Source organism: Drosophila innubila (genome assembly GCF_004354385.1).
Source record: "Drosophila innubila isolate TH190305 chromosome 2L unlocalized genomic scaffold, UK_Dinn_1.0 4_B_2L, whole genome shotgun sequence".
NCBI classification, from domain to species: Eukaryota; Metazoa; Arthropoda; class Insecta; order Diptera; family Drosophilidae; genus Drosophila; species Drosophila innubila.
Window position 1 is genome coordinate 24885998 of NW_022995372.1, and position 12069 is coordinate 24898066.

The window sequence follows — 12069 nt, forward strand, 5'->3', positions numbered from 1 at the left end:
TTGTTAACTTCCCCACAAACTCTACAATATTTTCCCATAGCCAAGTCCTTAGACAGTCCTTTGAATTGCAAGAATTGCATTGCAGTCAGCAGATTGTTTCGATGAGCATTGCACACAACAAATCAATGGCAAATGGAGTTGGCCAAACTCGTTCGAGTTGGCCATATTTATACTTTGGCAATAACAACTGGGGAAACAACTGGGAAAACAACAATATAAGCAAGTCAACGAACCCATATAATATTATAAATTGTTGCATTCTCGAGTCGAGAGTTGGCCAATAGCTTAAGCGGCGGCCAATTGGCCAAAAGGCCAGCAACCCAATCGACTTTCACAATTTTCAATGCATACTCCATTAAATTTTAAATTTTCTTGATTATTTATTCTTCCGATTCTGAATGACAGTTTCTGTTGTGATGACACAATGTCCTGTGCAAATAAAAATTACATTTTTGTGTACTTATTGAGCAGGATATACTTAAGAATAAATGCATTTACGAGTCGCAGGACTCGCATACAAGTGCAATCGATAACGAATACAAATCCAATTGGAAAAGTTTGCAATTGCAACTTTGCAAATAACATAAGTACAAATCGAAAAGCAGAAAAAAATTACTTCAACTTCTAAAACATCAGTCATCAGCCACGCCCCTTTTGCGCCTATGAAAATTGTGGCATTTTGTATGATTTAGTTTATAAAGACAAAACTCTGATAACATTTTCTATAAAAAAAAGCTTCAAATGCGAAAATTGCGCTTAACTTTGTGACCTGGCCACGTTTAACAGTTTACCGGCAAATCACTGAGGCGGCCAACACTGTGTGGGCGTGGCATTAAACTCTACACACGTGTCCATATGTGTGTCCGCATTTATGGGCGTGTGTGTGTGTAAAACTTTTCTGCTGATTTGAAAGTTTCGTTGTGACTTTAGAACAGCGTTTTTTACTCTCTTTTTTCGACTACTTTTTGCTAAGTGATTTGTCGTGAACTTTACGAATTTAATTTTTGAATAGCCAAATACTCGTAATATGCAGTCTTAGCTAAAGTTTTTTTTCAGTCAAACTGCATACTGGGTGCCAGGAGCGCATTATCATGAAAAAAGGGCCCAAAAGGGGCACAGTATTAAAGAGATATAAAATCATCGAAACTGAATATTAATTAAAGTGCCAGTATAAATAAAAGGGAAGAAATGGATTGACACTCGTATAAATAAACTATACCCCAAAAAGAATAAGTATTACTTTTAACTTATAACAGATTTATCAACAGATAAGGCCCAATTCAACAGTTAGTCAGTTCGTCCCTGTGAATGTGTTTAAATATGCTTTAAACTAGGTCAATGAATTTTGTTTGCCATTTGGTTTCTGCTTGCTCCATAATGAGTCAATAGGCATTGAAACTTCTACTCGTAAATTTAAAGTTTTTTCTGTGTTCCTAATATTGAAATATATAAGTATTGCAATGCTACTAAAATCTGAAAATCTGAAACTTTTCTGCTAAAAACTTTTTCAATTGCAATATCCACAAAAAAGCCAAACCAAATTCAATGTTAATCAGGAGAAAATAAAATGAAAATCTGTTTTAAGCATGACAAATGCAATCAAAATTATGCATTATCAATGACCAGTTGATAAGGTTAAATACGGAACAACCAAAGATGAATACAAAAAAGAATACAAATTTTTATCTTTATTCAACACAATGCCATCACATTCACTCACAATTTATATTCATTTGCACATTTAAATAAATTAACAATACATGTGGGTGATAATACATAACGTGGTCGAAAAATGATGGTTTCTGTTGTCATTTTATTTCATTTAAAAATGTTAATTCATTTATCGAATTTATTCTTAAATAATTTTTTGGAGAGTAATTTATTGCCCATTTGGAAAAATATTGAGCTTAACATACACTTATTTGTGTGTAAAAAAAAATTTATTTTATATTCATAATTTTTATTACTTATTTTTATCTCAACACAATTTACCTACTTTTGGGTTTTCCATATTTATTTACTCCAAAATTCTTTGTTAGCTGAAAAGTTTTTGAAATTTTCCTCACGCACGTTGCCTCGATTTCTGATAATTAAAAGTCCTTACATTAAAACATTCCAGTCGGCGGAACCTTCAATAGTTTCGGTTGAGTCAATAAAAAGGTTGCCAACTATTTGGCAAGTTAAGAAAAGTTGAAATGCTGGTATTTAATCGAAACAATTATGCTGGCAACTTCTTTTTTCCGCTTCGTCAGCTAATAAAAAAAATTAAAAGAAGTAACTCAAAAAACAAAAAGAATTAAACATAAAAGTGTTGCGCGAAGTTTCAGGCTTACATGGCGCATACTTGATATTGAAATGCCATAAATCAAGTGAACTTCAAGGAAAACAAAATTAATTTGAGCGCATTAAAAACTTTGTGGACTTCGCCATCATCCTTTGTCTTTTCATGCTGAAGTCAACTCTGAGTTAAGCGGACTGCGCATTAAAAACTTGCTTTATTTCCGCGCCTGCCGAGATCTTAAAAGATGAATATTAAATATCTAATAGATTATGCTATATAGTTGGCTCATTCATAAACATACTTCCTCCTCGCTTGAGGTCCTTGACATTGAGACATAGCAGCGGATGCGGATCAAGCTGCCTTTCCTTTTATGGAAACAGCTGCAATCAAGACTCACATAAATTTGCATGCCAAAACTGAAGAATGATGCATGCGGCAAGAGCTTCTTGCCACCGGCCTCTGTTGCTGCTACTTTTATGCCGCACTTCGCGAACACAAAGTGTGCTCAAGGAATAAAACATGAGGCCAGACCCAAATCCTCCCTGCTCTCGACTGCTTCTCCTGCCCCACTTTAGCCACTTAAAAACTTAAGGAAGTTGAGTGTGAGAAGGAAAGCCAACAACAACAACGAAAGCCAAGCGATTGGAATGGGCAACAGGGCTTCGAGGTTCAAGGACATTGGCAGCAGTGTTAAGGACAAACCGGATACGCACTTTTCACCAAACATCACACGGCCGTAAGTAGCTTCCGTCATTGTTTGTTGTCCATAAGGTTAAGGTACTAACAGTGGCTATGTGAATCTGGCTCTGGGTGTGAATGTGAATGTGGTTATGGTTATTGTTTTGCGGCTCATCCAGGTGTCCTAAGTATCATCGTCTCAGGATCATAAGGGAACTGTTTGATTGCCCCTCATTAGCAGCCACTTTGAGACAATCTTAAGGAGCCATTTTGTGATTAATTGTTTTGTAAGCAAGAGGCCACTTTTATAAAAACTTCTATGTATACTTAAGGTGATTTATATAATTGACTCTAATGTTCAACTAAAGTCCATTACAAAACTCTTTACAGATTTCTAGTTTTTTTTTCAGCTGCTTTAATTGCATTAATTATAATACGAAAAAAACTATATACATACAACTGTTTGTCCTGACTGACTAACAGACCGATAATTGTGCAGCCCAAAGTCACAAGACACCAAGAAACACAACATAGCTGACATTTAAATTCTTCTCTCTTTCGGGTTGATTTTTAAACAATTCGAAATAATTCTTGTAAATAATATTTCGTAGGATGAAAAAAAACTACATGCCATAAGTCAACAAAGTGTTTTGTTAATATATAGGTAGAACAACATGTTTGCTTGTAATCAAAACAAAAAAATTTTCGTCAACTCATCTTTAGTTTTGAATATTAAAATAAAAGTCCATAAAAAATATATATTTTCTTGTCTAACTGTATGTGCAACACTCTTGAGGTAAGGAAATATACAATTATGTGAGCTCTATAACATCTCTATTTGGGCTAGTTCATGTCAAGCTTAAGCTGTTTGTCTGATATAGAAAATATTGATTTTACATTCGGTTACATTTCCCACCGCAATATCTCCTTCGATTCATTCGTAACTATCTACATATACTAAATATTGGACTATTTACCAAGCAGCTGGCCAACAAATTGGCCTGTAGAAGGTATTCATTACCGGGTAAACATGGTCATCAATTCTGTGGCTGGCTAAGTCGGTATTCGAATTGTGGCAGACAAATGTAAATTGCGGCCAAATGACAAGCCCAACTACAAGCTAAATAAAAGTAGAACCGAGTGAAAAATACGACTAGCATGTACTACAGTTCCTCCCAATTCCCAATTTAGCAACTGAAAAGTGTATGAGCGTGTAATAAATCTGACAAGAGCCGCAAACCAGGCTGGCAAATATTGAATATGGCTGTAGGTTATAAATTATGGCACCCGAAACTCGCTCGGCTGCCGCTTTTCACATAATTTATGCTGGGGGAAGTACACACAAGCAAGCATGTCTGTGCATGCACACGAGTATACACTTCGAAAGAGATACTGGATAGTAATATGGTGTTGTAGTGTGTTTTATATTTTTTTTTCTATTTTGGTCTTACCTGTTGACTGTTCAGGGATTGTGCATTTTGCATGACTTTGTCCAGAATGCGGAGTATTATCTCCGCAGCCATCTCACGCTCCAGTTGTGTGCCTTTCAATTGCAAATAGGTGTCGAGCTGCGAAATAGGCAAAGAAACACAAGTGCCAAGTATCAGACAAGTGGCCCAAAAAGGTAAGGTAAAAGGAAAGGGAATAAGAGTCTCTTCTCTCTCCCATTCGTTAGGCGGTAAATTTGTGTGCGCATTAAAATGAAAAATTGTTGCCATGCGGCCAAAAGAGGAGAAAACTTTTCTCTGAAAATTGTGTGAAAAATTGCAAGCCGCTTGCCAGTTTTCATCTTTTTTTTTTTTTTTTTTTTTTTTTTGCATTCATTTGCGTGTAAAAATAGTTTTTTGGCAAGTGCTTGTAGAATGGGGAATCTTAAGGTCCGGCTTGAGGTAAGTGTAGTTTGTAACTCTTTGAGCTCGTTTCACCTGCGTCGTTGCTTAAATTGTGTTCAACTTGGAGTTTCATCTCTGCGGTGTGTCCCAAGTTACGTTACTTGTTTAAAATTGAATTTGGCGAAAGTAGCATCAACTTTTCTTCTTTATGATATTATGCAATTTTACAAGACAAAGTAGCTTAAGAACTCAAGTGAAAATCATGAGAAACGCAGAGAAAGACTCACGGGTTTTTCAGATTTAATTTTGTATCCATTAGATTTATTCTTTTCATTGAGCTTTACCGAGTTATAGCAACCTTTAAGGCCCGTATGGAGTAGACCAGAAAGCGGTTTGGTATAAAAAACGGTGTCGTAAAGAGAAGAAAAATTTAACAACTATTCCGTAGAAAACTTTCCGTCGGTGGAAATTTCTGGTCTACTCGATTCCAGCCTTTTAGCTTGAAAATACCTTAGTCAAAATTTTATTTCTACCAGATATTTTCCTGAAAAAAAAAATTATTTTGTTAGTTAATTTTTTTTTCAATTTAAACAAATTTGTGTATTTCACTGTCCATTATTAAAATTGTTTTAGGCTGTTTTGACTGTATAATTATAGAGGTTAGTACCGGACTTTACCCTTAACCTATCGCTTATTGAGCTGTTTTGACTTTAGAATCACAGATAAAGACGAATGGCTTTTAAGTTATCCGTTTTTAAGATTTATAAGGAATTTCATATTTTAACTCTTCCTGAACTCTAGCAGATTTCATGTTTATCAAGTTTTTTTTAGGCAGTATTCACTGTAACATTGCGCTCACCTCATGCAGCATATCGATGAGAAAACTCGCCTCGCCCGGCAGGAAACTCTGTCGCCGCTGTAGGGTATAATCAAAGCAGGCCTTCAGTATGTTTGACGAGTTGGTCTGCTGAAATCCTGCGCTCAGTGCGCGGAATCGATTGTAGATGAGCAACAGCTCGTCCCGCACACAGCTGGAGAAATCGGGAAGTAACCAGCTGGAGTTTCCCGCATCGCGTTGCTCGCAGATGCGTCGAGAGTGTCCCTCATAGCCCCGCGGACAGTCGGTGATGATGGGGGCACCAGGGGCACTTGTGGGCCAATGGACGCCAAAGCTTGACTCGGCTTGGCAAACATGGACCGCATTGCGCTCGATGACGTTGATGTAGACACTCCTTGAAACTGGACGCACACTGTTGGAGACGAGACACGCATACTCTGCGGACTTTTGGATGTTATTGATTTTGAGAATGCTGCCATCCGGATAGAGATCCTCCCACATTGCGGTCGCTGCATCCGACTGAAAGAGCACTCCATTCCTTGTCCAACTGTAGCCCAATTGTGCATATCGCTTGATGTCATCGTTGCCCGGCGACAGGCAACGAACCCGCAACGAGTCGCCACGTTGCAAGGTCACGCTCGCCGGATCCACACGCAGACGCGGCGGCGACTTGATGTGAATGTGCAACGAGCGACATTGCTCCACACCCCAATCGGTGACCTGTGAAAGTAACAGAAAAAAAACATTGATAATTATCCTTGGTTTCCTTGAATTTTAAAGTAAAAAAGCTAAAAAAAAATCTTTAAAAAAAAACAACATTTTCTCAATTCAAAAATTAATAGATCTTAAACTCCTGGCTTAAATCTTGACTGTGTATGGATGAATTACAGATATATTTATTCGCTTTTAGGAAAATTAAAGCTTTTGAAAATCGGTTTTGCCATTCTCGAGTAATGATGACAAAAATTCTAAAACTCTGCAATAGAAAAAAAAAGTTTTTCGTCGTTTGGGGCCCCATATCTATCCAAAAAGTCGGTTTGGTTCAATTCAGATTCGGCCAGTTGCCTAGTGTAATTGATAAAGTAATGTCTGTCTCTGTCTCTCCTTTTCTTCTTTTTTTGTGCAGCTCATCACGCCGTCTAGTCTGTCTACCAGCTCAAGTCTCAGCAAGGAAAGTATACATAATGTCAAGGGATTCATTAATCATATAAAAATAAGGCATACGGCCTGCACTGGGACAAGCATGTTAAAAATGCAAGCAAAATTATTGTGTACCGATTTTGAGTAGGGGAATAATAGCAGATCAGTAAGAGATAGAGAAATATCAGAGTGAAAAAAAAGACGGCCAGAAATTTTAGAGGGAAAAGTAATTTATTAACAATTAAATGCAGAAGAGCAAAAGAAGAATTTCGAATGAAGGGAAAGAGGCACAGAGAATGACAGTGAAAGAGGAAACCAGTAAAATAACTTAAGGGAGAGACAAATATATTCACAGAGAGGAAGAAAAAAGTTTATTGTTATACCCGTTGCTTACAAAATAAGTAAAAGGGTATATTGTGTTCGTTGGAATGTATGTCACAAGAAGAAGGAGGCATCTCCGACCCCATAAAGTATGTATATTCTTGATCAACATCAACAGCCGAGTCGATATAGCCATGTCCGTCCGTGTGCGCCCCTAGATCTCAGAGACTATAAGAGATAGATATACAAAATTTGGCACACAGATTTCAATAAACCCTACCAAGGTCATGTTTGTTTAAAATTTTTGACACGCACCTTTCCACCACCGCAAATCGCTAAAAACCACCACACCCACAGTTCTTAAGATAATACAGTTTTAATGGTAATTAACGTTATCTATTAATGTTATCTATAATATCATTTATGCGCAGCATGAGCGGACAAGTGGAACGGGAGTAAAAGCTAATCAAAGTTATTAATAAAGTTATTATTTCAATACAATCACCTAAAAGTAAGCAGTAGTTTTTATTAGGTGGTAATTTAATTAAACTACCTTTAACAAGTATGCTATGGTCGGGATCTTGACTAAAGCTTTCCCACTTGTTTAGAGAGATTAAGAGCGCTAAAAAGAACGATAAACGGCGAAAGTGAAAACCTTATATTAAAAACAACTAATTAATTTATATTTACATAATAATCATATACTTTTATTGCTGAACTAGCGAAGACAACTTGAAGCATGCTTATTATAGGTATATAGTACACAATTTAATTGATATATACATCATCATTTTACCTAAATTTCTAACACTTTTTATATAATTTTAAATTATTTGAATATGAATGTGTCAATCTGCATCTGATAATCCCTGGATATTACGGTAAGCTCTTTTAAAAATATAATTTTGTCGCAAAAAAAGACAATCTGTCACACTGTGCGACATTCTTTCTTAAAGCTGCTACTCTATCAGCAATAACAACAACATTAACAATAAGAAAGGGAGCAGCAAGCGAATGTGAAATGTTCTTTCAGACATGTAACAAAGGTGTGCCTGATGTCAACAATTGTTGTCAGTTTACTGAAAGCACATGCTTGAGTTTAGTAGACTGTTCTCAGATTCTATGGGGTCTGACTGTTGTTAGCCAGGCTAAAAAGCGCACACATTGTCTGCTGATTGGATATGACTTTTGGTTGATTGCGCGCAGTCTCTAGTCGAATGAACTGTTAAGCCTTTAAAGTAGGGAGATAACATGAGTTTGTTGCGGTGTGTTGCCACTTAAAGCTGTGGCACAAACATGTTGCAAGGCAAAGGAAGTAGAAAAGCTAAACTTTAGCTGCTCCTGTTGTTCCACTGGGAGTACAATGTCTGTGTGCATGAATGGAGGATGGAGTCATAGTCCTGACGAGTTCGACGGGCATTATAATAATGCTGATGATGATAATAATAATGTTGATAATGATGTTGTTGCATGCAGTCGAGTGGGATGTATTTCCGTTTCAAATTTAAAAAAGCAGACAAACTAACGAGCAACGACGTCAGGATCACACCTCGGGGCATGTGGCAGACATTGACTTTGTCGTTCGTGTTGCAAGTGTCTGTGCTTGGCACTTTGTTGCAACCGAGCCGGAAGTATTTGATAGATGCAACTTTTTTTTGTTTTTTGATTTAGCAGCAATGCGAAGATTGTCAAGTTGATGCTGCTTTATGGCACTTGAAGTTGCTGTTTTAAATTTGGGGCACGAATCGAAAAGTAGGAAACGGTATTAGCTTTTACGACTGTGCAACGTCAACAAATCTTTGCCATCCACAAAATCCAATTGGCAATTAACTCATTTAGCTACATCGCAGTGCGACAGCAGCGCACACAATTTTTTATGGCCCAAATGTGATTTTATTGCCTCGAAGAAGACTGAAGCTCAAAGTTGCGTCTCATTAACAGTCGAAGTCGTTAAACAGCACATTGTACCAGAATGGCTAATGTCATTTAGTCCTTACTCCTCTCTGCAGTCAATAAAAATCTGCTGTCAATGGTGGCATGCCACAACACTCATCACACAAAATTTCCAATGTTAATGATGCTCATGCTCCAAAATGGTTGCTTTTAATAGTCGGCCAGATAAAAGTGTCTTTACGAACTGAAAAGTGCATAACACCATGGAGGAAACTAAACATGAACTGAGGACATGCCCCCTTATCAACACATATGCATTTAAATCTACATCAAAATACCAAGTTTTTTGGAATAGATTTAATGAAATATACAAACTATAAGAATGTTAAATGCATACTTCTCTAAGTTTTAACTTAAAAATCTAACAAATACCTTTTTTCATTACTTTGTAAATTCAAAAGCTGTCGACATAAAAAACTTAGAAATTTAAAATATTTCAAGATTACATAGAAGTATTAATTGTAGAATATTTGTACAAATATCAAGAATGCATACCTCAAATATTTTGAATAAGGCTCAAAAAAATTTTTCGCTTCAAAGAGCAAAATTATTGGTTCGAGTCTCGGTTTAATTTAAAAACGAAAAATTTTAGTTTTTAACTTGCTTTAATATTTTAATCTAATAAAATTGTTTAGTAAAAATATTGATAATTTATTAACTAGATTAACGAGATAATTTACATTTACAATCTCAATATCAAATATATTTTTTATACGTATTTTTCAATTGTTTCAATTTATAATACTTTCTTTCCCCTAAAATCCCTGTCAAATGTTTTGTTGTAAGGAACTCAATCTGACATAAATCGAATGTCTTATCGTAAGGAGTTCAATCTGACATAAATCAATGAACGTGACATGAGCACAATCGACAGGATTAATTAGGGAAACTGCAGTCAAGCTTAAGGGCGACAACTCCCCAAAGGTAATGAACTAATTGCAAGTTAATATCAATAAATAAATAATGATTGCCGCTACAGCCCGAGGGTATTTTCTTGTGTTGCAAGTTGCGTCCCAAGTACTTGGATATTGTATGAATCTGATGATGGGGTCCCCAGTGCATAATGGACAACACGACTTGGCACACACACAAACACACGCACACACACATTATTGACATGCCGCATAACATTGGAGCCCTAAGGCGAATAATATTGAAAAGGATTTTATGCTTAACTGTTTACAGTTTCAAGATGATAAAAATCAACCTTTGGGAATTGTGCACAAAGCTTGTCCGCTGAGAAAAAATAAAATAAAGTAAATGAAAATGCGAGCACAGTACTCTGATTAACGTGAATTTTTTGTAGCAGCTGGAAAACCGTTGTCAGGAGGCAGCTGCCCCTTTTCCTTTCCACCCTCCTAGAATCAACAACGACTTCAGCACTTTTTGCCTTTGATCTGTTGGCGTCATTACGTGGTATACTCTGCAATAAGTGGAATGGAATGGAGCGAAGCTGGAGACTAGGCGCACCAAAGGCACAAAGCGACAGTCCTTAAAAAAAAAAAAAATAAAAAAACTTTGTTAGGGGACTCGTACAGTGGTTGAAAAGCAAACAAAAATCCCCTCGGAGTGTTCGGACAAGGCATTAAATACAATTGGTCCTGGGCTTTAAGAAAATCTTCGCTCGTTAGCTCTGTGGTTGACTCTGCAAAGCAACAGCTGCTCCTCTTGAAGCTCCTGATGCTCTTTGTGGTCTTAAAGTAAGGAAATTTATGGCAGTCTTGGCGGACTTGTGATTGCAGCTCAAGGAATACGATTGCAACACCCGAGTGTGCACGTTGCAACAGCTTCAACAGCTTGCAGCTTGCATCACATGCAACAACACTTCGTGCAATTTAATAATAGAATAATTCCAATAAATATAGAAATCATTCGACATTTTAGCACTTTCTCAAGTGAAAACTTTCACTCGTAAATCAAATCTGCTTGCGAAAATATATCAATGAGGAAAAATTACTTTTCAATCTGTTTAAATGAAGTTTAATCAGCTTTCTTTTGCCTTACACTTTGGACAAAATTTCACTGGAATTTAAACTTATCGTTGATATTTTTGGACTTATAAATAAAGTATATTAAAATTTGTTAATTTTTCAAACTTGTAAGAATAGAAATTTTTATAATTTAATAAAATAAGGTAGATAAAAGCATATAATTATAATAGAATGTAAAAATGCATAATTCTCAAAGATTAATTAAAGTTTTTATTTCGCGATAAGTCTTTTCGCTTAGAAATTTAAATTTCAGTCTATTTAACTGAGTCAACTTAATAATAACATTTAATACCAAATTCTTTTTTGGTGATGTAAAAATATGTTTATCAAACTTAAATTCTATTAACACTATCGAAAATAAACCTTTTGTGCAAATTATTATTCAGAAATTCGATTAAAATGTGTTTATAATTGTCTTGGCTAACAGCTTTTTTAACCAGTTAAATTATTTCTCATTCCGTTGTAACTGCTGTTAATTCAGTTTGGCTTTGCTGGTAATTTGTGGATTGCATTGAAACTTTCAACTGACTAATCAGTTTAATTGCCATGCGTTAAGCTGGCATATAAACAGACCTTCAGTCTCGTCTCTCAGTCAGTCAGTCAATGTTGGGATAAAAAACACAAACAGAGGCATTAAAAAAAATAAACAAAAAATCCTTCTAAAGCGCCACAAAATTACTTTTATTTTATTGCAGTATTTCCTCAAAACGTGGTTTTTAATTAGCCAAATTAAAACAGATCAAGAAAGAAGTGAAAACCCCAAAGAAAAGGAAGAAAATAAAAACACTTGAGCGTGGGTTACTTTAATTTTTGTGCGCTCAGTTCTCAGTCTGCAAAGAAAATGTTAATCTATGTGATTTAAAAATGTTTTTAACTCTTGACTCAGTTGTGAGTTTGCATCCCACATTTTTGGCTCTCTTTGGGACTTAGTCGCACTTACTAAGCCTTTAAACTGTTCCAGGCCATTAAATCCAAAATGCCGACGGGCCGGTAACCATTTTTGTTTATGGCTTGGCAAATAACAAATTACGCAAA

The 12069-nt window shown here is 36.0% G+C and overlaps 1 protein-coding gene across 1 annotated transcript in view; it reads right to left on the bottom strand.

Moving 5' to 3' along the window:
- Positions 1-12069, bottom strand: part of LOC117781260 — a 111987-nt gene that overhangs the window by 28662 nt on the left and 71256 nt on the right. Inside the window, 2 exon segments of the mRNA XM_034618013.1 lie at positions 4411-4527; positions 5651-6349. Coding sequence (XP_034473904.1) covers positions 4411-4527; positions 5651-6349 — 816 coding nt within the window.